This window comes from Lissotriton helveticus, chromosome 7 (genome assembly GCF_964261635.1).
Source record: "Lissotriton helveticus chromosome 7, aLisHel1.1, whole genome shotgun sequence".
NCBI lineage: Eukaryota > Metazoa > Chordata > Amphibia > Caudata > Salamandridae > Lissotriton > Lissotriton helveticus.
Window position 1 is genome coordinate 1,452,410,507 of NC_136068.1, and position 24,426 is coordinate 1,452,434,932.

The 24,426-nt window shown below is 46.3% G+C and overlaps 1 protein-coding gene across 2 annotated transcripts in view; it reads left to right on the forward strand.

The window, feature by feature from the left end:
- UBE2M (ubiquitin conjugating enzyme E2 M) overlaps positions 1–24,426 on the forward strand; it is a 173,610-nt gene that overhangs the window by 66,834 nt on the left and 82,350 nt on the right. The window contains exons 3-5 of one of the 2 annotated variants that reach the window (XM_078654816.1): positions 19,350–19,388; positions 20,268–20,371; positions 20,835–20,894. In XM_078654816.1, coding sequence (XP_078510942.1) covers positions 19,350–19,388; positions 20,268–20,371; positions 20,835–20,894 — 203 coding nt within the window. The remainder of the gene's footprint in view (positions 1–19,349; positions 19,389–20,267; positions 20,372–20,834; positions 20,895–24,426) is intronic. The other variant, XM_078654817.1, reaches the window with a different exon arrangement.

Sequence of the window (24,426 nt, forward strand, 5' to 3'; positions counted from 1 at the left end):
TATACAGTTATTTGCTCCCACACATATGTATCCATTGTATCTATTTTAAATACTTCACATTACCGCACAACCAGTGGGGTCCATAATGTGCAGTAGGGGTGTGACTGCCACTCAGACGTGCACACTCTTTCACATACATACACTCAGCACATACATACAAACACACACCCCTATCTACTGCATGCATGTACAAATATTTTTACATACACACAAGCACATAAGTGGCCAACATTACAAATCAAAACCCTTATCGGGCTGCATCTCGGGTGGCAGGCATGAAGCCTCAGGGGTTCCTGAAAGATGACTTTCAGCCAATGAGTAGAGGGAGCAGTTCCTTACTCCTCACAGAGTGGGGTGAGTTCAGTGAGACTGCTGACCCCGCCCCCTTTTGTGACGAGGTAATGTGGCTGGGTGTTCTGCTGTGGGTACTTCAGGGCTTAAAACTGAAGTGCCCAGGTTGAATCCATCAGTGACACTGTGCCTTAGTCATGAGAGTTTGCCGGACTAAAAAGGTCACCCCCCTCGGCTATGAAATCTTCAGCCCGGTAAATTTCGACTCCGACCGCCAGGTGCCTGCAAATTTAGGGATTCTATCAATGTGAAGTGAATTTTTTTTATATTTTTAATTTCGATTTTCAAGTGAAGAATGCTCTCTTCGCGGGTGGCGAAAAAGGAGCACTATGTGCTTTTAAAATACCCCTCACACACTAAGAATCCCTTAGTGTCATGCTTCATCATAGGGGTCTTCCCGTCCCTCTGCGGGGCGTGCTGCGACCTACGGACTACGCGGGAGCACTGATTTAAATGACGAAAGGCTATGTGTGGTGTGAAACAGTGATAAGTGATTGGAGTGTAGGGACCTAAATTTGTGAAGATAAAAAAAGGTTAAAAAATCCCTGGCTAGTGAAAAAATTAATTTAATGGCTTCCCTAGCTGGGAATGTTAAAAAGGGGGTTTTGAGAGGTAGAACCAATTATGTTAACTACCTAGTCGACATGGCATGTTTCGTAAGCAGTCCCCTACTGCTTACTCATCAGGACCTCTAGTGGTCCCTACTAGTAGAACTCAATTACTAAGTATTGTATGCCTAACGTCCTAAAACCTAGTAGCAAAAATAGGCTACTTGGTTAAGCTTCAGGGCTTGAGTTGGCCCGTGGTGAAGCGGGAAAAATATTGATGACCTGTTGTGGTCCAGTTCTTTAAATGCTTGGTACATCATGAGTCTGCATGCTGTGGATCGCTATCTTGCGGTCTAGTAACCGCTACTGATATTCTGGCAGTAATCCTTCCCCTCGGCAGCTCCGTGGAATTCCACGGAGCTGCCGAGGGGAAGGATTACTGCTAGGTAGTTAACATAATTGGTTCTACCTCTCAAACCCCCTTTTTAGGTTTTGCCTGGCGAAAAGATGCGCTCTGCGCATCTTTTTCGCGCAGGCGAAAACCTAATGAGAACTGTAGTGTGGGTTTGGGTCGGCCCTCGTCATTCATTGGCTGGCTCCATAAATGGAGCCTAGCCATTGGACGAGGGGCCTGTCCGTCAATGCCGGACCAGATTCGGGGGCGTTCCCGAGATTCTTTGGCTTTTGCCGACGTCACGCGACGTCAGCCGAAAGCCGGGAACGCCCCCGAATCTGGTCCGCCATAGCGAGTGCTCACCTCGCTTTTTTGTAATTAAATTGTCCCCTGGCAGGCGCCCAGGGACCTTGCCGGTATTGTTTATTTTCACCTCGAGGGAGCCCACTCCTCGGTGAATTCACTCCCCGCCTGCAGTAGCTGAGACAGGGCCGCCGCGCTGCCCGCGACGACCCGGAAGCTGAGGGGGCGACCCGGAAGTCCCGCCCCCCCAGTGCGGACAAGGAGAAGCAGCTGCACCCACCGGCAGGGCTCCATGGTCGAAGAGGAGCCCCGCCGCCGCCCGTGAGAGCACCTCTCAATAGTTATGAGTTTCCGAGATTCTCCCTCCGTGATAACAGAATGCACCGCCAGCCTCCTCTCCTGTACCCCGCTGTGAGTGCGACCCCCGCGCCGTGCAGTTTGCCGTACCTTCAATGTGACACCTCGATAAGCAGGGTCGCCTTCGCGTCTCAGCACTGGCTACCGTTCTCGCTGCTCCGTGGTGGTGCGCAGGGTCAGCGAGCATCAGTCTCTATTTGCAGGGGTACACCATGGGGCATAGTCTTTCCGGGGGTTGTTACACCCCAGCGACAAGCTCGCTGGGGTGTAACAACCCTCTCTCTGGACCGCAGGGGTGGGGGGCTGTCGCGCTGGAGGGGAGGCTCCGCTTCTGAAGGCTCATCTCCCGCGGCGGTGGTCCTCATTTTCACCGAAAGATACTGAGGTGTACGGTTGGGATGTCCCGTTAAATACGTTACATTTTTAAGTTTTGTCTAGATCAGCAGTTCCATGTGCAGTAGATGCTCAGTGCAACCGAATGATAGAAGTTATGACTGAGGGCTTAGGCGCTCATGTTAATATTAAAATAGAAGCTAGCTTTTTTGTGGAAGGAGACGGCGATATCATTCATTTTTTACAGACACCCGTATTTATTTCAGCGCTTTAATAAGGCGAGGGGTGAGGGCAGTGGCCAAAGAATTCACTCTTGCGACAGTTTGGTGGCGACCACAGAGCAGAATGATTTAAGTTTCCATTGAGAAAATGTTTAGTGTATTTTAAATGAGTGTATCTGTACCAATACATCAGTCAATGTCAAATCATAAAGTGCAATGTCAGCGTAAGCGCTTAATCAAAATCTTCGTACTACGTTTCCAGTGCACACTGTTAGTGAGGACCGAGGAGTATTGTGAGAGTTTCCGTAGTGGTAGAGCTTTATACGGTGCAGATTAGATGTGCGTTGTAGGAGTGCTGGTTAGTGCAAGTACTCGGACTGGTGTGCATTTTGTAAACTCTACCTCTGAACTTCAAGATAAGTTTACTCTGCAAATCGGAATCTAAGTGTATTGAGGGAGGCTGATATGACTCAGTACTGAAATACGCTCATGTAGCAGGTTAGGGTAGAAGTGCTTTGTCATGGCTGAGTGGATGACTCACTGCTGCTCGGATACAAGTGTGTACTGCGTGTAGGTGCATTGTGAGATCTATGCGTGTGTTAGCACAAGGAAACCGAGGCATGATGCAAGTCATAATAAAGGCGCATTGAGAGAGCGCTTGGTGGCTTAGTCAAAGACACGTAGGCATAATGACAGATACAGAGGCAAAAGACTGATGCATGTAATCCGAGTGGCATTTAATCTCTCACTGGGAGATCAGTTCCAGCATAGTGCCAAAGGGAGAAAGATGCTGAGGGATGCGTCTAGAAAAGAGACTTGTGAGCAAATGGAATGTGATTTGAATGCCTCTTTCAATTTTCACTCATTCCTGTCATGCTCTGACCCTGAATGTAAAACCACTTGCAGAATAGTTGCGAAATATATTTCCCCTCTGTTTAGGGACATTATCCATCTTTATTCCAAATGAAGGTAAGTTCTGCTGTGAAGGTTTTGTTCTTGCCAATGCTGCATCCGTGATCCGTGATACACCAGCTTCAGGGTAAGTAGGCTAAGTGAAAGCCTTGAAATTGATATTGTATCATTGCATCGAAAGACTGTTATCCTGTGGAGTAGTGTGTTTGAGCCAGGAGCATAGGATGAACAATTCTGGGGACAAGGGTCACTAAATAGTGCGGGGCCCGTTAGTTATGTTCACTGTGGATCTGAGCGACATTTCCACTGTTGTTTCGGCACTCAGTAAGGTTGGTGGGAATGTACTAACTGCAGAGCTTTAACCTGTCGCTGCAGTAAAATGTTATACATGGCTTTTAGTTGATGGTGCTTTCTTTGGTTTAGTGAGTGAATAATCTGTTGACATACAAGCGAAGATTGTCATCTGAGGGCCACTAGGTGCAAATCCTAGGAGCCAAAGATACAGCATACACCAGCCATCTTCTTTTGTGTAGACCTTATTGTGTGTGCTCTTGGTGTTATGTGAATCAAGTAGAAACTTTGAGCTTTCATCTGCCTCAGTTGTGATCATAAACAGTAGAGGTATCACGTGTGCACTGATTGAGCTCTGCTTAGGATCCCTGTACTAGTTCCCACTTCCAGAGTAGCAATTGTCTTAAAATGTAGACTGATTTGTGTTTATGTGGTTGCGTGCATTGTCTGTGTTTACGGCACTTTTGGAAAATATCATTTCTTTCACTGGGCCAAGTGATTATAATGATGCATTGGCACAAAGCTGTCTTGGATCCTAATTTTGAAATGAGAACTAGGATTCAGAAGGGTCAGGCTGACAGAGCTCATAGTAGATCCATTGCTGGAGTCAATGAAGGAGTGTTGTGCTGGCTTGTATTGTAAAGCAGAGTCAGGTTGCATTAGTAGAAGCTGTGCTGTGATCTGCTTAGAAATCCTGGTCGGGATGCAGTGCCTGCCTTCTAAGCAGTTTCTTTTTTTTGTAGGTTCATTATTGAATCAGGAATTCAGAGTGGTTGCCCTCAAACTAATGCATAGAACACTTGTTAATGAAAAGGAATCCTACTCCCCCCAAATACTTGGTTAGGACCTTCCAGTTATGAAAGTTCACAGTTCACTGCAGCTCAAGTTTGCAGCACACCACTGCACCAGCCGCACTACTTCCCTACTGACCGTTCTCCACTTCAGCTCGGTCTAAATTACAATTCCTGCTTGTGACCCTTTTTCCTGCTTGTGCTTGTTTTCGTGACCCTGTTGCCTGCTTGTGCCTCCGTGTGCCCCTGTTGCCTGCTTGTGCCTCCGTGTGCCCCTGTTGCCTGCTTGTGCCTCCGTGTGCCCCTGTTGCCTGCTTGTGCCTCAGTTTTCGTGCCCCGTTGCCTGCTTGTGCCTCAGTTTTCGTGCCCCTGTTGCCTGCTTGTGCCTCCGTGTGCCCCTGTTGCCTGCTTGTGCCTCCGTGTGCCCCTGTTGCCTGCTTGTGCCTCCGTGTGCCCCTGTTGCCTGCTTGTGCCTCCGTGTGCCCCTGTTGCCTGCTTGTGCTGTGTGGGTGTGTGTGGAAGGCTCTGTGTGGGTGTGTGGAGGGCTGTGTGTGTGGGAGCTTTGTGTGGCTGTGTGTGTGGGGGGCTTTGTGTGGCTGTGTGTGTGGGGGCCTCTGTGTGGGTGTGTGTGGGGGGGGGCTCTGTGTGTGTTTGTGTGTGTCATTTGCGAGAGATAAAGCTAGTGGCATTGTAAATGACAATGCCATTTATTTATGTTAAAAAAAACATAAATAAAAATGTCAAGAGCAATGCCAATAGCTCTAACTTTAACAAAGGCAAAACCATTGCATTGTAAATGCTTGTTAACATTCCCAGCTAGGGAAGCCATTAAATGAATTTTTATCTTCACAAATTTAGGTCCCTTCACTCCAATCACTTATCACTGTTTCACACCACACATAGCCTTTCGTCATTTACATCAGTGCTCCCTCGTAGTCCGTAGGTCGCAGCACGCCCCGCCCCGTAGAGGGACGGGAAGACCCCTATGATGAAGCATGACACTAAGGGATTCTTAGTGTGTGAGGGGTATTTTAAAAGCACATAGTGCTCCTTTTTCGCCACCCGCGAAGAGAGCATTCTTCACTATAAAATCGAAATTAAAAATATAAAAAATTTTCACTTCACATTGATAGAATCCCATTGTTTTTTCATATCATATTGGAGGGTGATTCTATCACCAATACCTTAATCTTCCCCTTTTGTTTTTTGGGCCTGCAAATTTAGCACATGTACAGTGCCTGGATGCCTGACCCGAACATAAAGAATTTGTCAGGCTGCCTTTGCTCAGCCTGACCGACGCTCTTTGTGCACCAGAAAAAGGTTGAGGTGTCTTCTCTAAATATAAGGCCAGTGCTGCACACAACATTCTGTTAAAGCCAGACCTGTTTGTATTGCGAATGCTCGTTACAGATTTTATCCATAATGGGGGCTTCTTAGTCCAGATTTACTTAACATTGGACAGTGTGGTTTGTTTGTGGGTGGTGGTGGGGGCAAAAACCAGATTATAAAAAACTAGGATTGGATGGGGAAGTGTGAACATGTAATAAGGACATTATTAGTTAGTCTAAAGTTGCTATATACATCATGTGTATTTAATTATTTACTATGTTGCATTAACATAGGTTTTCTATTTAGGTCCCCAACAAAAATAACCAAATGAAAGTTGTTATAGGGTTGTGGAATTTTATAAAATATCTACTCGTCCAAGGGTTTCAATACTTTAGAAATCTACTTGCTCTATAAAACAACCACCAACAAAAAAATATTTTTTCTCTTTTGGTGCCATACAGTGGGGATGACAACTTACTGCAGCATGCTCATTATATCAGAACTTTGAGATGTCTCTCTGATTGTGCTATGGCCGATGCTATATATGCATTGTGGCATGGGTTTGATTTTGCCAACTTTCCGTAAAGCAACATCAGGGTGTGGAATTCTATTGCCAGGTGCCCAGGACATCTGCTTTGGGGCTAAGGACAATACATTTTCATGTTTAGTGTGTGTCTGTGACAAGTAGGCCCACTCCCTGCAGCACAATCCCTTTGACTGCAAGTTTGCTGTACAACACTATGTTTCCGGGTAGAACATTGTCTGCAATTAAGGTAATATTTGTGAGCATATTTTATTGCTTATTTAACTTTTATTTATGGTTCATTAATGCAAAGCCTTTATTAATGGTTTGAGTGCTCTAAGGAAATGTTGTAAGAATGAAGTAAGCAAAAGAATGATGGATTAAACCCAGATACTTGTGACTGGGGGTGAATGTTTGCTTGTCCAGCATTCCGTCCATCAATTGTTTCTTTTGCAAAAAAAAAAAAAAGCAGCAACAAATACTGGAATACTTTCCTAGAAATGCCTTCAAGGGATTGTTTTAAAACTGTACCTTGGAACGTTTTTCAGCACATTTGCACTGGTGAACAAAACAGGCATTTAGGAAGCTGGCTTTGTACACGGTATAACCACCTAGTGGCAATATCATATACAGAGTCCAGGTTTTCCCCAAAAGTATACAGGGCTCAATGTGAAACCCAAAATGCTAGGTTAGTGGTAGTGTGGGAAAACGAACTTAGGCCAAACAGAGAAGTGTGAGACTTTTATTGCACAACATTGACCAATCATAGCTGCCAAGGTTTCAGAATGCTAGCTGTGACATTTTCATAATTGCAGTGTAATTATAGGTGACATTTCAACGACTGAGTGACACTTTCACGCAAGCAAATTCAAGCAATGAAGACGAGGGAAACATACAAATATCAACAATTACATCCATTTGAGCAATAAGAACCTCTAAGAAAGTCTTTAAAGTGCTGCAAAGCAGCAAAAATGGAAGCGTACTAACTTAGGGTAAGGCCTTCTTAAACATGACTTTAACTTTGCTCCCAAAAGTCATCGTAGTACGTGGTAAAAGTAATCAGTATTCCATATTTTAAGATATGAGGTTTGGTTTGTAAAGTAAGCACGCTTTTATTATGTGTTAGAAAACCTCTGAGATTGTGTGGCTTTCTCCTTTTACATTTACCCTGGCCAGAGCCAAAGTTTCACTGGTTAAAATTATGTAACATTTTTAACTTTCACTCAGAGAAAGGAATAGGTCTTTCATGTTGACAGAATTAACAGCACTTGTCACTCAAAGATTTATGGGGGTACTGCTGTAACACCTTTACCCCTACTTACCGCGCCACTACTGGGGCTGTGTGTAGATTGTCCCTTGCGTTAGTGTGTGTGCGATCGCCACATCTGATTAAGTCTTCAGGGGATTGAGGGAGTCAATGTTTTAGACTACACACCAAAAGGGCTTTCTTGGAGCGTAGAGTTCTCGTCGAATGGTAGCTGTGGTTGAGAGGTGCCAGTGCGGATCTCAGCTGCTATAATACAAATCAATTACCTAGAACCACTGTAGCTGAGCTCACTGCCCAGCATGCAGGGTCTCCAGTTCAGTGCAGCCCGAGGAGACCAGCAGAGAGCTACAGACCCCGGCTGACGCACGCTCAGCTTTAAATTAAATATACTGAGAATGAGACCGAAGTAAATGTGTGCCAAGGCCGCGATGAGTTTCCGGCAGCCAGTACCACTGTCAGCTGAGCAGAGAGCTGCAAAGAGGACAGCAGTGATTAAACATGATGCTAGTTTTACTAACAACTGGATTTTTGTTACATGCTTGTCGTTTAAGTCAAGCTAAATGCAACCACAGCTCAGAGAGCAGTCGGAGGAGCTTCTTCCAGGATAGAACGTGAAGCAGCATCAGCAACTGGCTGCAGTCCCACGTCTCGCACTCCTTGAGAAATACCCTCAGCCTTGTGTCCCCAGTGGCTCTCCCACCGCTATCTGAAGCCTGCAATGCCACGAGCATCAGCGGTCTGGGCCCTTGGTGAGATACACAAACAGATGAACGTAATATTCTCAGCCTGTTCCGTTTGATTGACGCTCACCGCAAGGCCACAGTAAGTGGTTACCGTTGTATCATGATGTGTCGGCTGAGTGGAGCGCTGCTCAGGCTGACGCTCTAAAAGTAAATATTTTTTAAGTCTGATATTACAGACCTGAGTGTCGGGACTTCGAGGCAGGCGACGACGAGTCTCCAGCAGCAGTCGTGGGTAAGCATCTGCATGATGAAAGGCACAGGCAGCAGTGCGAGGATCGGAGGACTGTCTGTGCCAAACTAAACTTATACGCATAACTGGCGCCCGCTAATCGCACCATGGCAATTAATGGACACAGTGTTGCAGTCACGTGATGCCATATCACATGACTGCTGCTGCGGAGCAGTGCACTAGGCTGTCTCATACAATGTGGCTGCCATATGAGTGCGAATACCAGCTCTCTAATTTGATGCTAAGGGTGTTCGCAACTTCACGAGGCTCTATGAATGCTTGACTTAGCATTTTTCTGCGGTGATGCGGATCACCACACAAAAATGCTTTAGTCTAATGCTTGATGCGTGATACTTGGTTGGGCTGACCAATAATGGACACACAAGAGGGAGAACCAGACCAATTTTAGAAAAATATGCTTTGTTTATATTTTATTTTAAGAGCAAGATCTTCACAACAAGGCAAGCATTTTTTTAAATAATACTTTTCGCTTTGAAAAACTTTTCAGAACAGTTCAGTGTAATATGGGGAAAACAATGTTGCGGTTAAACAGGTTTACAATTCCAGTCTTCTGGACCAAAGGTCAGCAAGGAGCACAGGTCAGGTGAGTATCAAAACTGCACCACCAGTGGCACAGGGGTGGTTGGGTGCAGAGGTCAAAGTCTGAGTTCAGCCCATTGTTTTTTAGTAGGGGTTGCCTGGAGCCACACTGCTTGCAGGTAAGTAGATTGGTTGCAGGGTCCAAGCTTTGGGGGTTACCGCAAGCGCAGCAGGGTCCACTAAGCAGCACCAAACATACACCACCAGCGGCACAGGGGCGGCCGTGTGCAAAATTAGCGTCTGATGCCCAATTCTTTTCAGTGGAGTTTCTTCTTCTGGCAAACAGGCTGCAGGTGTTGCACCAGTGGTTGCAAGAGGGAGACCAACGACAACAGAGGTAAGTAGAGATGTTGAGGGTCGTATCAGCAAAGTCTGTTCAGCTTAGCAAGGCCCAGGGCTTTTTTAAAAATAGTTTTATATAGCGCAAACTAGACCTGAAGATATCCGGTATCGGAGCGCTTTACATGAGCACACGTTTCGTTACAGATGCACACATTCATTTTTGTTAGGAGGAGTTAGTGATGCGCCTAGAATCACAGGATGTTGAGCGTTGATGACGAGACTCGAACCCGGTTCCCCAGCTTCGAGGTCGACCTCTCTAGCTGTAAGGCTACATCCTCTCCCCAAGTTTCTGGCACAGGGGTGCCTTTCGAGGAATGATGTCTTCTTACCAGAGACAGTCGGGCAGATCCTCTGCATTCACACTGCAGGAACCACCGTGGAGATTAGGAGAGGTCAGCCAACGCTGGACATGAGGCCAGGATTGCTGGGGAGACTTCACTGTACAGGCGGGCAACTCAGACTCAGGCCGTGGGCGTCTGGTGCAGAGTGGGCAGTTCCAGCTGGATCCAGAGCTGTTGGAGTTGGTTTCTTCTGGAGCGATCCACTGTCCAGAGGAAGAGTCTTTTTCGAAGGCAGCAGTCTTCCTAGGATTTCAGAGGTCACTGGCTGCAAGACAGGTCACAGGTTTGTAGAAGCTAGAGACAGGCCGGTAGGGCTTGGGCCAAGGCAATCGTCGTCTTCAGTCTTCTCTGCAGGGATGTCTTCTTTCTTCTTAGGTGATCACAGATCTAGGTTCTAGCTCTGGGAGAGCCACCTAAAATCCAAAATTTAGGCGTGCTTTAGGGGGGTAGCGGGTAGGGCCAATTGGGACACCTTAACTGGGTGTCTAAACCCTCTATTATGCCATCCTTCTGTAGGAGAGGGCATATACCTACCCCTGATTGGAGGGGTCTCCTCATCTTTAAGGTGGTAGGGATGGAAAGATGTACTTCGCCTCACCTCACTTTATTAGCAGATGGGGGGGGTGGGGTCACACCACAAAGGCTGCAGGCCTTTGAAGCTCCCCCTTCGAGCTCTGATCTATACTGTGGGATGGTGTGATACCTCTGCCCAGGATGTGCATCGTATCTGGTCCCAGAGAGCAGGGGCTCTCTACCAAGAGGCCCAGAAACATGTTTTTTTGTGGCTGCCTGCCTACAGCTGGCCAGAGACCAGACCAGGGTTGGTAGGTTTTCAGGGGGCACCTATGAGGTACCCTCCGAGTCCTTAGTACAATACATCTCACACTGGCATCGGTGTGGATTTATTGAAAGGAGTGTTTTAGTACCAAACACTCCTGTGTTCAGTCAAGCCATCATGCTGCTGTGGAACTAGAGTGGTTGAGTTTCCAGTCCATGTACTCTGTATGGATTCACTGGCACTGGCAAATATTAAGGAATGGATCCCAATATTGTATGGGTATATGTTCTCATGCAGATATGCCGTCACCTGTGGTATTGTGCACTCTGCTTTAGGGCTCTGAGGCCTGCTACATGGGTGACTTACCTATCCCTTCAGGTAATGCTGGCTGTCATGGTACCCAGTCAGGGTGCCATGTCCTCTTCTCCCTCACTGGAGCATGCAAGCTGCAAGGGCAGTGGCATGATCCCAGTGAGGAGATTCCCAGGGGACCCTCTTCAGTTCCCAGGCCCTAGGTACCACTTACTAGGTATTTACAAAGGGCAGAAGTACCAATTGTGGATTTGTTTTTGGTGAAGAAGCACTGGCACAGGGGACTTGGTTGGCAGGGACCCCTTGCACTACAATTGAATCCACATTGAAAACCTGACAAAGTGGGGGCTAACCATGCGAATAGAGGCATGGTTTTACCCTGTGCTCTACAATTCAAACCATATTGAAAACCTAACAAAGTGGGGGCTAACATTGCTAAAAAGAGGCACTTTCTCACAAGGCTTTTTCATTTGAATTATTACTTCTAGATCAGGGCTTGTGTGACTCACCAAAATCCGCTTTCGACCTACCAGTGAATCCCGATCCACAGTTTAGGAAACGCTGGACTAGATAGTAGGAGAATGTTTTTGTACAACTTTCACTCCAACCCCCCCCCCTTCCCCCCCCCCTCCTCTGATTCCGAAATTTTTTTAGAAGTTGAAACATAATCTGATGTTTCCTGAGGTTTTTATGTCTGTACTTGCTAGAAACACAAGCCGGACCTTCTAGATTTTTTTGTACTCTGATCTACTTTACTTTGTGTGGACAGGCATTCTTTCCATGGATGGAGAGAGAATCCCACAGATTTAGCAGTTTGGGATGATTTTCTAGTACCCAGGTTTGACCTAGAAACTGGGTGTTCTCACTGCAGCCAATTATTCCTCAACTAAAATCCAATATGGAAAGTAAATCGCAGTGGTTCTGTCATTGGGCTTCAGTAAAGAAAATCAACTCACTGAAAAGCTGAGTGGATTGTGCGGTACCCTTTTTGCGCCATCTGGCAAAGGAGACCCATAAGAGTTACTTAATAACCATTGGAGCCTACGAGTACAGTCCTGAGAGTATTTGCCAACAGCTAACAAGGCTGTCAAGATGCACATCACGTGTTTGATGCACTTATTTCCTCTGGTGCAACCTTCCACTGACGCTTTGAGTTTTAGTCAGACTTGTGCACAAGCCTTCCCATCTAGTTTGGCTTAAAATGTTGTTGGAGATGCCTTTCATAGTAGCCATAAAATTGCATGAGGCAAGTAACGGAGCCTCAAACCCTTTGTACATTTGAGCCCTTTATGAGGTTTATAGACCTAACATAGTTCTCCCGATTTGCCCTTCTTTCTAAAGTAGTGTTGCAGTGTTTCATCTGAACAAGTTCATTGTGCTTTCATCTGGACTGAACCAAATCAGTACTCTGCATTCGTCAGACCAAATGTTTATACCTTTGGTGCAGTGATATCAGCATTGTTCGGATAGCATAGTGCATCGTCTGTTGCTTCACTCTGCATTGGGTCTGACCTTAATTCCACATCCTGGCACATCACCCCCGTTAAAGTGGGCTGAGTGGCATTCTTCAGGCCTGTGCTTTTCAGAGGTGTGTGCTGTGAGACCATGTGGGCTCCCTCAACTTATTTTGCTCCCAGAAGGTCTAATTTGGGCCTGAAAATTATGCAAAATCTCTACAAATGCCTAAGCTGATTGATGCTGCCTTTCTTCTCCCTCTTTTTATCTGTGCCATCATGTCTGTAAAATGTTATCAGTTAGCATTTGTTTAGCACTGTCAGCCCTATGGGTATCTGGGTGGTGAGGGTGGCATGTCTTCTTCGAAAAGCCAGGTCTTGAGTTTCTTTCTGAAGTCCGCCAACGAGGGTGCTGTTTGGAGGGGGAGGATCGTTCCAGGTCTGAGCGACTATGTAGGATAAGGAGCATCACCCTCTGCATCTGTGACAGATGCGGGGGGGTGCGAGTGTAGTGGATTGCAGGTGTCTTGCGGGCCGATAGAAGTTCAGTTGATGGTTGATGTAGGATGGTCCTTGATAGTGTAGGGCTTTCTATGCATGCATGAGGATCTTGAGCTGGCATCTCTTCTGATGGGGAGCCAGTGGAGGTTTCTGAGGTGGGGGTGATGTGGGTCTGTTTGGGGAGGTCCAGGATGAGTTGAGCCGCAGTGTTCTGAATGGCTGAATCTTTGGAGGAGCTGGATGGAAATTCTGGTGTTGAAGGCTTCACCGAAGTTGAGGAGGCTAGTGGCGAGCGTCTGTATGACGGTCTTCCTGGTGTTAATTGGGACCTATCTAAAGATTCTGTAGCGCATGCAAAGGGTGTGGTTGCAGGAGACTGCAACTGCGTTGACATGTCGTTTTATGGTCAGTTAGCTGTTGAGGATGATGCCCAGATTGCGTGCATGGCTGTCTGTGTTGGTGTTGGAACGAGTTCAGCTACAGTGCCATACGGAGGCATTCTTCCAGAAGATCAGTGCTTCTGTTTTGTAAGAGTTGAGTCTGAGCCAGTTCTCATCCATTTGGCTACATTGGTCATGGTGTGGCAGAAGTTGTTTTTGGGATCCTTGGTGAGTGAGAGGATTCGTTTTATGTTGTCTGTATAGCAGATTGTCGAGTCCATGTGATATGATAACTACTGCAAAAAGTGGGGGGGGGGTTCATGTAGATTTTTGAACAGGGAGAGGCTGAGGAATGATCCTCTAGGTACGCCGCAAATTATTTCCTTGGGAGCAGAGGTGAAGGGAGGCAGTTGGATGCTTTGTATGCATCCTGTCAGGAAAGAGGCGATCCACTTTGTTGTATGCCGATGTTGTAGAGTCTGTCTGAGGGTGTGGTGGGAGAAGGTGTCAAACGCAGCAGAGAGGTCTAGGAGGATCAGTGCCACAGTTTCTCCACGGTCGAAGAGAGTTCTGATGTAATCTGTGGCCACAATCAGCACAGTCTCAGTGCTGCGGTTGGCCTGGAATCCCGATTGTGAGGCATTGTTGGTGGTTCTATTCCATGTATTCTGTGGGCTGTTGGTTGAACGCTTTCTCAAGAACTTTGGCTGGGTAGGGGAGGATGGAGATCAGTCGGTAATTTTTAAGGTAGCTGGGGTCGGCAGAGGGTTTCTTTAGGAGGGGGCTGACCTCTGCATGTTTCTGACTGTCAGGGAAGGTTGCTGTGGGGATGGAGGTGTTGCGGATGCTGGTGAGTTCTGTGCTGTTAGGTGTTGTTTCCGAGGTTGAAGAAGTGGTGGGGTCTTGGGTCATGAGTACCCCGGAGTGGATGGAGGACGTGATGGGTGGGTGGTGCTGTGGTGCTTGGCGATAGTGTGCTGGGCGTCTGAGATGTAGAGTGAACAATGGCGTGGTCAGTCAGGTGAGTTCCGTGACCTGGGTGAATTTTACTGCTTTCGCTGGAGGTGAAAATGGTGTTGAGTGTATCTGACTTGTGAGTGAGTTCGGTGACTAGTTGGGCGAGGCCATGGTTCAGGTTCAACTAGGAAAATGGTGGAGTTGGCTTTATCGGGACCTTCAATGTGGAAATTATGATTGCGGAGTAGGAAGTAGTGGTGGGAGTGGATGGTTAGGGGGGCAGTGAGGTTGGAGATGGTGACGTAGAAAGCTGGGGGTCAGTAAGCAAGGGTGCATCTTATTGTGGTGTTGGCATTGGTCGCAAGTTGAAGTGTCCCATGAGAGGCGTTGGGTCGTCGTTGATGACGATGCGTCGTTTCCTTGAAGATGATGGCAATTCCTCTGCCGTATTTGTTGGTACCGTCTTGGTGTATCATTTTGTAGACATCAGGAGTGGTGGTAGCGATGTCTGGGTTCGCGGAGGGGTTGAGCTACGTTTTGGTGATGAGGGCCACATCAGGAGAGAGGGTGGTGATGGTGTACCAGATATCAGTGGTGTGTTTGCAGAGGGAGCAGGTGTTGAGCATGATGCATTGGAACAGTTCCTTGCTGTTTGTGGTCTTCTGGGCAGAAGTGGCAGTACAATGAAAACATTTGAGGAGTGCACACAATTCAGATGTCTTGGTGCTGCTGAAGCTGTTAGTATTATTAGTGCCTTTTTTGTTCTTGTCAATTATATAACTGATAGATGTTTGGTAGGTGAAAGCCTGTTGTGTACTATACCAAAACCTACCATGAGCTTTAGCCCAACCCATTGCTATACATTGGTTTCCTTCTTCACTCTTATTTGCTTTGTAGTTTAATGATGGCTTTACTTGTCCATTTTATGTTTGTTCTTTCCCTTCTTCAGCTTATCCATTTCCTAGAGCAAAGAATAGATCCTTTGATAGAAGGACTTGTATCATTCCACTGCTCACATTGAGCCCTCAAATGCTGCCCGAATCATCTTCCCAGAGTCTGCATGTGCTCAGTCCTTGTTCCTCCTTCATCCTTCCCTAGCTTCTTTATTTGTTGGGCTCCCTGCAGCCCAGGCTCAAGGGCTTCCGTTGATCTCTTGTCCCCCAGCTCTGCAGTAAGTGGATACAATGTTCTATCTGTTGAAGAAAGAGTTTATTTATAACAAGCAGGTACTCTAGTCTCACCAAAAATCAATACATCGTCCTGAAAGACTGCAACTCCAGTAACACCATTCAACATCTGACTCATTATTGTTTGAAAAACAGCTGAAGCTAGGCCAAACGGCATCCTGCAGTATTGGTATGAACCAATGGGTGACACAAATGCTGTTAAATGCCTTGAAGATGGATCCAACACCACCTGGTGATAGGCTGACGCAAGATCTAATTTAGTGAACCACCTGGACCCTTTAGTCATTGCCAACAATTCATTTATTCTTGGAAGGGAATGCGAATCAACCCAGAAGATCAACACAAACACGTAAATCGCCAGTTTTCTTCCTCGCAACAACCAAAGGTGAAAGCCATAGTGTAGATTCGATGGGCTCTATAATCCCCTTAGCGCAGAGCTCGTTGAACTGTCTCGAACACTAAGAGGCACACTCCTTAATTTGAGTTTCACAGGGATGGCACCATCCTTTACTCTAATTTCATGCGTGAATCCTATAATTTTGCCTAGTAATAATGCTTTCAGTGTAGTCCATGGAATTAACCACACTAACTTGTTTCTTAGTAGCAGGTCTGAGGACAATTTAAAACAATCCTTGGTGGAACCACCCTAAGATAGATAGCCCTTTGATAGGTCATAGACTTTACCCAGAATTTTCCTTCCTTTAAATTCTAGAATGTCTTCAAAATAACCAGCCAACTCGATTTTGCACCCTTCATAGGAAACAAGTGCTCTGTCGGGGGGTTCGAAACTGCAATCACACCAAGTTTCTAAAAATAACTCTTGAGTAATCATAGTAATTCTTGCGCCAAAATCCACCAACAAGCTCAGTTGTTTATCTCCAACACCAATTTCAACATAAGGATCAATACATGTAGCGGAATCACCAACAATAACTTGCCCATCGTTCACCACCATAACCATATCTCTTAAATCGTCCTGAATTTTCTGTATTTTCTCAGAATCATTATGTATATATTCTGTTACATTTTTTTTTTTTGCAGTTTTATATAGCGCGAACTAGAACCGAACCAAATCAGTTATCAGAGCGCTTTACATAGCACCAGTTACATGAGTTACATTAGCACACACTTTCATTTTTATTTTAGGCACGGGGAGATTAAGTGATTTGCCCAGAATCACAGGGGGTTTTTGGCGTCGTTACCGAGACTCGAACCCAGATCCCCAGGTCCGAGGTCGAGCGCCTTAGCCGTTAGGCCAACCCCTCTCCCCATTTGCAACCCCAACTGTACTGCTCGGATCTGTTTGCTTGCCCACTACCAGCATGTTTACCACTTTAACATATTTTTGCAAAATGTCCAAATTTGCCACAATTTCTGCACATTACATTTTTGGCCGGGCAAAACCTGTTTCCTTTTGAATGGGTACCATTCCCACACCTAAAGCACAAGTCAGGTTGTTTATTAAAGAATTTATTTTCGGTACGTGGTATTTGCGTTGACTCTGACCCTGACAACTCCAACTGTCTCACCGCCTTCTTTTCCAACTCCTTTACGGACACTTAAGACAGTCCAATGCTCTTTGCTGTACGAACAGTTTCTTCTAGCGAAGGATTCCCCATAGATAATAATTTCTGTTGAATCATATTGTCAGAGCACTTGCAGATGTACTGATCTCTATGACTGACCTGTAAAACCCCCAAACTGACAGTCTGCGCTTAATTGTCTGAGAGCCGAAAGAAGTGTCCACATCTTTTCTGACATTTGTTCCCTCTTAAAACATGTATGACGAATAACTGGTAGGCTTGGCTGAACATCGAAACGTAGTTCAAGATTTTTTTACAGTTTCAAGATATTCATCGAGTTCTTCTCCGCCTTGAACTCTCACTAGAGGTGGTAAATGTTTGAAGATTGTCCTGCCCTCAAAGCCTCAATAGGTGGATTACCTAGTGTCTCCAGGATAGATGGTGAGCAGCAACAGATTGCATGCTGAGATACTGACTATACAGTTTAACTTTTTTAATTCAAATTTTCTTTACAATTTTCAACGTGAAAATTAATAAGACTATAAACATAATAAAAGGTATGCACGTCACTGTGCATAAGACTCTCCACACACTGCTGCTAATTACATTTTTCTTAGAGGTGTGCATATCACGTGAAATATTATGCACCAATGTTAATCATATCAATGGTGTACGCGTCCCCGCGCTGTCAACTTTCGTGAATGCTTTAACGATGATGCACAGCACGATTGATAGCACCGTTCAATATTTACTCAGGAATGCACAGATATTAGTCACATCAAAGGTGTGCACATCAACGTGCTGTCAACTCCAGTGAATATTTTTTTTTTATTTGTGATGAAGGACGGCACGACTCCTGGACAAATGCCAACCACGGGCAATGCTAATACTCTATACAGTCTGCTTTTCCAACCATGCTCTAAAATGGCCGACAAGCAGATTACGTAGACTGTGTGCAAAACTGCCAACCACAATTTTAGTTGGCAACCAACGTCCAAAATGGTAGACTCCAACCTCACGTAGGCTGCGTACCTGAAATGCCTTCCAAAGGTGATGCGCAAAGACTAGTACGTTGAACACCGCTAAAGTTTCTTCCGTTGCGCATGCATCTTAGACTTTGAAAATAACTGATTTCTTTTCCTACGCAAAAGTATTCAGTCATAGACAGCACTTCACTGCAGCTAAACACCGCCTTGAGCGCCTCCTCACCGAATATTTCAGACAGTACGGCAGCACAATGAATCGTAAATTCTTCTCTGCTCCTGTAACGCAGTCTCTGATCGTCTTAAGTAACGAGGGTGCCTTGTGGGTTCTGCAGTATCTGACGATCGTCTGCAACAAGCTTGTAGTAAGTGAACACAATCTTCTATGTGTTGAAGAAAAGAGTTTATTTATAACAAGCAGGTACTGCGCAGCAGCGCCTTGACACGAAAGCCACCAGCAAATAACAACGTAGCTTAAGGTTCTAATAGAAATACAGAATATGAACAGAGATAAGATTCCACAGCTCACACTGGGCGTCGGAGACTTAAACCTAGAGAAAATACTATAAACTCGTATACCTAGGATCGGTAAATCAGAAAAAAAGGGGGCCTCAATTATTGTTTGTGGAGACGCACACCTAAGAAGTGACTTGGACCCCCATTATTTTTTTTAATTTTTTATCAACACCTGCTAGCTGCATTAGCAAAACCAATAATGGTTCCAAAATGTGCGCTTGATTTGGCTTTACCAATGCTTGTTGTAAACCCGAGAAGACGGCCCAAGAACGTGTTTTTTGCAAGTCTCTAATGAATATCCACGTTTTTGTTAAGAACAGAGCGTGATTATTTTCATCACTGAAGGCTTCATAAAATCTTGGTGCTGCATTGGTTAATAATTTCCACTATGGATATTCTCTCGCTGAAATGTTTTTTCAGACACAAGTAATGTAGAATGATTTTTTATTTTTTTTAAAGCTGATGTTAATGCTAAATAATTGAAGAGGGAGAAGGTAGAAATACGCCTTAATGGTTTGTATTATTTTTTGTCTTCTGTTGTAGTATTGGACGCACCTAGTAGTTTGTTCTCCCAGCATAGTTCACAATTCAGTATGTTGTTGAATGCACATGAGCTATCGATACATTTTCCTCCTCTTCACACTTTGTGTTTTTTTGGTCCTCCCTTGCAAAAGGAAATACCCTGGGCTGCTTTGTAAAAACAGCACCTTGTTATTGTTTTCATGTGTCGGAGTGAGAAGCTTTACCTGGAAAACCTGTGGATGTTCTTTATGATTCTCTTTAATCAGACATTGTGTTTAACTCCTTTTTACTGTAACAGTGATTTGAACAAGCACTTCATTTTTGCATACCCACTCATCTAGCTTGTATTTATATCTTGCAGGGCTTCTACAAAGGAGGGAAGTTTGTTTTTAGTTTTAAGGTGAGATTCACATCGGTTTCCTTGTTATCGACAAATTGATGCTTTTTATCGTTATATACTACTTATCACTAGATTAACTTGGGCTGCATGGAAGGATAACACTTAAGCAGTGATAGCACCTTATACATGGAAACTGGATATATTCACTGTCTGTTCTAATGTCCCACAAATTGGAACTTTTCCTCATGCATAACATGCAGTTCCTTACAACCCAGTGACGAACAGTTGAGTCATTTTTCTCTCCACATTTTTTTCTCCTCACCATTAATTGTTTCATACAAACATTTTTGTCAAGATTAACTTTGCTATAGTGTCATGGTAGATTGCGCAACTCAGGCCTATGTTGTACAGTGTTCCACTTAACGCTGTCCAATTTATAGCTCTACTCTAATAATTGTGTTGCATTAAACAGACCCTAGATCTAGAATTGACTTTCACAAATCATATCATATTGTTTTCATTTGCTTGCCCTCAGTCACATCAGCAGTGGGGAATAAACAAGCCATTCCCATTGTCTTTATTACTATTACTGATAAAATACAGACAAGGAGGCACAAAGCTGAATCCTCGTCGTTACGTGTTTCAGAGACCTTGAAATATGGATGAACTTGTCTGTGGCAAGGTTTTATGTACAAATTGCAAATCCAACATTAACTGCAGACCGGTTCATCTGCCCATGTTATCAAGGTATTGTGCACTACTGGCTCCTTTTTTTTTTTTTTTGCTGAGTGGACTCATAACCTACAGATAATTTTTTCTTGGTCCTCTGTGTGAGTTGCATACCCTAATGTTTCCGCCATGCAGAGCCCCTGAGTTAAAACAAAAAAAAACGTTCTCCTCTAAACTGTCTAAATTCACATGTACATTTTTTGCTTGCAGGTAGGACAGGGCTATCCCCACGACCCTCCAAAGGTGAAGTGTGAAACGATGGTGTACCACCCAAATATAGACCTAGAAGGAAACGTCTGCCTGAACATTCTCAGGTCTGGGAAATATTGGAAAGTGCTGTGTAACGGGATATCTGAAACATGACTTTTTTTAAACCAGGTGTTCCTGCTCCTTTTTAGCTTACCAGGACGCATTAATTGTTAGTTTGTACTTGGTTGATATCTTTACTTTTTCTGTATGCTGGCATTGTTGCACCTCATTGCGATGAGAGCTGTGTCAGATAATGAGGTATTTTTGTTGGTATCAGACAAATGCACCAAAAGAAGTTTATAGAGTGTGATACTACCGCGAGGGCACCTTTTTTGTCGATCAAAACATGACCCTTATTCTGCGGAGGCAAAAGTGTGATCTGTGGTATTATGCATATGTGAAAGTAGCTGTGAGGTAATGTGCATACAATGCACAGTGGGAGAATGCATGGCTTATCTGATTTATAAGCTAGAATTGGATGACTGCTATTGTGTGTGTTCATCTGTGTGTCTCGTTTGCTGTTGCCAGAACCTGCCAGCACCCAATATTATCGAATTTGATGAGAATCTTCCATGGCAGCCCTCCAAGGTAACACTTCCTTCTTCTGGCTTTAATGTTTCCTCATGGTCGATGTTTAGATAAAAAATGTGGTATTTGCTGCTATTTCATCCAAACAACACTATTACCAGTTGAAAACAAATGTATCCATTTTGCTTCAGTAGAAATCTTTATGGATGGCTGGTTTCACTTTCTTTAAATATGGTTATTGCCAAATTCAGTAGAGCGAAGTATTCATATGGGGCTTATCTGAAAGAGACAGTTACATATTCCCTACCTTTACAATTACCCCCAGACGTCACTGTATCTGGCAAATTTTTTCCTTAGAATTACCCCTGCGTGTCGTTTGGTGCTGGTCGGTTTGTCGCCGTGGTCGCCGAGATGACATTGCAGTGCCTACTTAGATGCCGCCCCTACTCGCCGACGTCCGTTCTTTCTTTTTCCACGCCAGCCTAGCGCAGATCCGGGGAGATCTTTCCCCTGAGTCACTTTTTGACTATAAACTTTTGTCGAAGTCTTTATTGAAGTCCTAGACTCCTGGTGTGCAAGGGATGTCCCATTCTTGGACCAGCTTCAAGCCCTGTGAGATCTGTCACAAGCTGATGTCTATGACGGACCCTCACCTCGTGTGCCTCTGGTATCTGGAGAGCGACCATGACCTGAAGTCGTGCTCTGACTGCTGGGCCATGAATCCGCAGTATTTGCTGGAGCGGTCCTGAAAGCTCTTGGAGGCCTGGCAGTCGGCTCCGCTTCGTTCAGTCTCGCTTGAGGGGAAGGTCTCTAGAACGTTAGCGGAGCCACTGCACCTTGTCCATGCCTTTTCACTCCTCTGGTAAGTCGAAACCCAAGAAGAAGGCGAAGAGGCACCGTCTCTCTTCGCCTCCTCCCCGTCAGTCGGCCGACGTGACGCAGGAACTGTAGCGTCGTCATTCTAAGGCTCCATCTCGAGTGCCTGATTTAGGGATGACTCCGTGCCTCCCGCCGTTTCCAGGAGCCGGGGCGTACCCTTCCCAGCTTCGTACGTTCTACAAAGCCTTCCACCGCATCCTTGGAGAGTCGGTCTGGGGCTTTGAGTCATCGATGCCGGCAGCTCCGGCGCTGGAAGGCCCCTGTGGATCCAGGCCTGGATCTGGATCGACGCCAGTCTACCTTACTTAACCTTCCTTGGCCCCCTCTGCTAGACTGGCTGGAACAACCAGACTGGAGAGAGGTATTGGGTAACGCCTGTGGTCTGGACACTTCCCCAGACCTTGGGATGCTATCTCCCCCTGCCATGGCTGCGGAGGAGGGAGCGTCCTATGCTGTGGTGGTGCCTTTGGCAGCCGGGGCCTTGGGCCTGGGGCTCCCTACTGTGGCAGTCAGGACTAATTTCCTGACAGAGGTGCTTCAACCTGCGACAACTTCCTCGGAACCCCTATTGCCCTTCAATGAAGCCCTCACGGACGTCCTTCTGGGCACTTGGTCTAAGCCCAGCACAGGGGCTTCTGTGGAACAGACGATTGCCTGCTGCCACAGCCCAGCTCCGGGCGATCCCATTTTCCTCGCCTGAGAGCATGGTGGTCCAAGCTTCTTTTTCCAAGGGAGCATTTCCTTCTGCTCCTCCAGACGGAGTATCCAAGAAACTGGATTATCTTAGGAAGCGCTTGTTCTCTTCCTCCAGCTTGGCACTGCGGTCCTTGAGTACCGCGAGCCTCTTGGGCCGATACTCCCATACAATCTGGGATATGGTTGCGCAAGTGCTGCCTCAGTGCCTGAAGGAGGCAGTGGCTGTTCTCTCCCAAGCCGTGGCAGATGGGAGAGTCCCTGCAAAATTTACGATTCGCTGTGGACTGGATGCCACCGACTCACTGGGCAGAACAAATGCCACATCTGTAGCTCTTGAGCACTACGCCTGGTTAAATACTTCTGGCTTTTTGGAGGGTGTTCAAGCAGCTTTGCTGGACATGCCCTTAGATTACTGTCACCTTTTTTGGTGACGAGGCAGACTCTGCGTTGGAGCTCTTTAATAATTCCCGAGCTAGGACCAGATCCTTAGGCCTCGCGGCATCCTCCCGTCCACCACAGCCTCCCTTTCGCCCCATTCGTGTATACGGAAGGGACACCCCCACCACGCCCAGCCCACTCTAGCCACAGGTCCACGCACGCCACCTAGCTTCTGCGTGCCAGCAGATGTGGAATCCAGCGACTCTGGTCTGGGAGCCAGCGGGCGGGCCAGTCCACCCCCGCAGAAGCCGCCAAACCCTCCTAGTCTGACCTATCAGGCCCATCAGCGGCCAGTGGGTGGCAGGATTCGCCATCACCTCCCCCACTGGGAATCCATCACGTCAGACAGGTGGGTTTTGCAGATAATCCGAAGGAGCTACTCCTTCCCCTCTGAGACTACGCCTCCCTCCATACCACCGCCTCTTGACCGCATGTCTGAGGATCATTTGGTGCTTCTCCGCCAGAAAGTTTCAGCTCTCTTGGCCAAGGGAGCTATCAAAAGGGTTCCTGCGCCAGAAGTAGGGCGTGGTTGATATTCCCGCTACTTTCTGGTGCCCAAGAAGGATAAAGGCCTGCGTCCTATCCTAGACCTCAGGGCCTTCACCGCTTCCTCTGGAAGAAGTTCAAAATGCTCATGTCGGCTCAGGATCTGTCTTCTTGACCCTAGACACTAAATTGTAAATTGATATAAAATTGATACTTGTATGGCGCACTACTCACCCGCAAGGGTCTCAAGGCGCTTGTACGAATACCGCTGTGGAACCCATCCTGGCTTTCCCTGTGAGGTGTCCACTCCTGGGCACCCCCAAGGTGGAGGCCAGGCATCCTTAGCGTTGTGGGGGCCGTTGTGGAGATTAAGCAAGCTATTGCCCAGAGTTGCAGAGTGGGACTCCATGATTGGAATAGGCACCGAGGAGAGAATTATCAGGTCTGTGGAATTTTTTAGCCCAAGACCCGCCAAGGCGGGGAATTGAACCCTGGTCCCGGGCTAGACCTCTGCATCAGGGTCTGCCGCTCTAACCATTGAGCCACACTTCTCCACGGATGGTGGATGGATGGTTACTTGCAGGTGGATGGATGGTGACTTGCAGGAAACCCATTTTCAAATCCCCGTCTTGCCAGCCCACAGATGCTACCTACGGTTCACAGTAGGCCACGAGTATTTTCAGTTCACTGTGCTCCCCTTTGGCCTTACCAGTGCCCCTCGGGTGTTCACAAAAGTGATGGTTGCAGCTCATCTGTGCAGATCAGGGGTTTCAGTCTTCCCCCTATCTCGAGGACTGGCTGTTGAAGGCGTGCTCGCCCCAGGCTGTCGTTTCCCACCTCCAGACTACAGCGGAACTCCTGTATTCACTGGGGTTCACTATCAACATGCTGAAGTCACACTTCACTCCCTCTCAGTTGCTCCTTTTCATGGGGCTGTTCTGGACACTGTGGTTTCGGGCCTGTCCACCTGAACAGCAAAGTCTAGGATATTTGGGCTATGATACCGATCTTTCAGCCTCTATCCCGGATTTCGGTGAGAATGACCCTGAGGCTGCTGGGTCTCATGGCTTCCTGCATCCTGCTGGTGGATCAT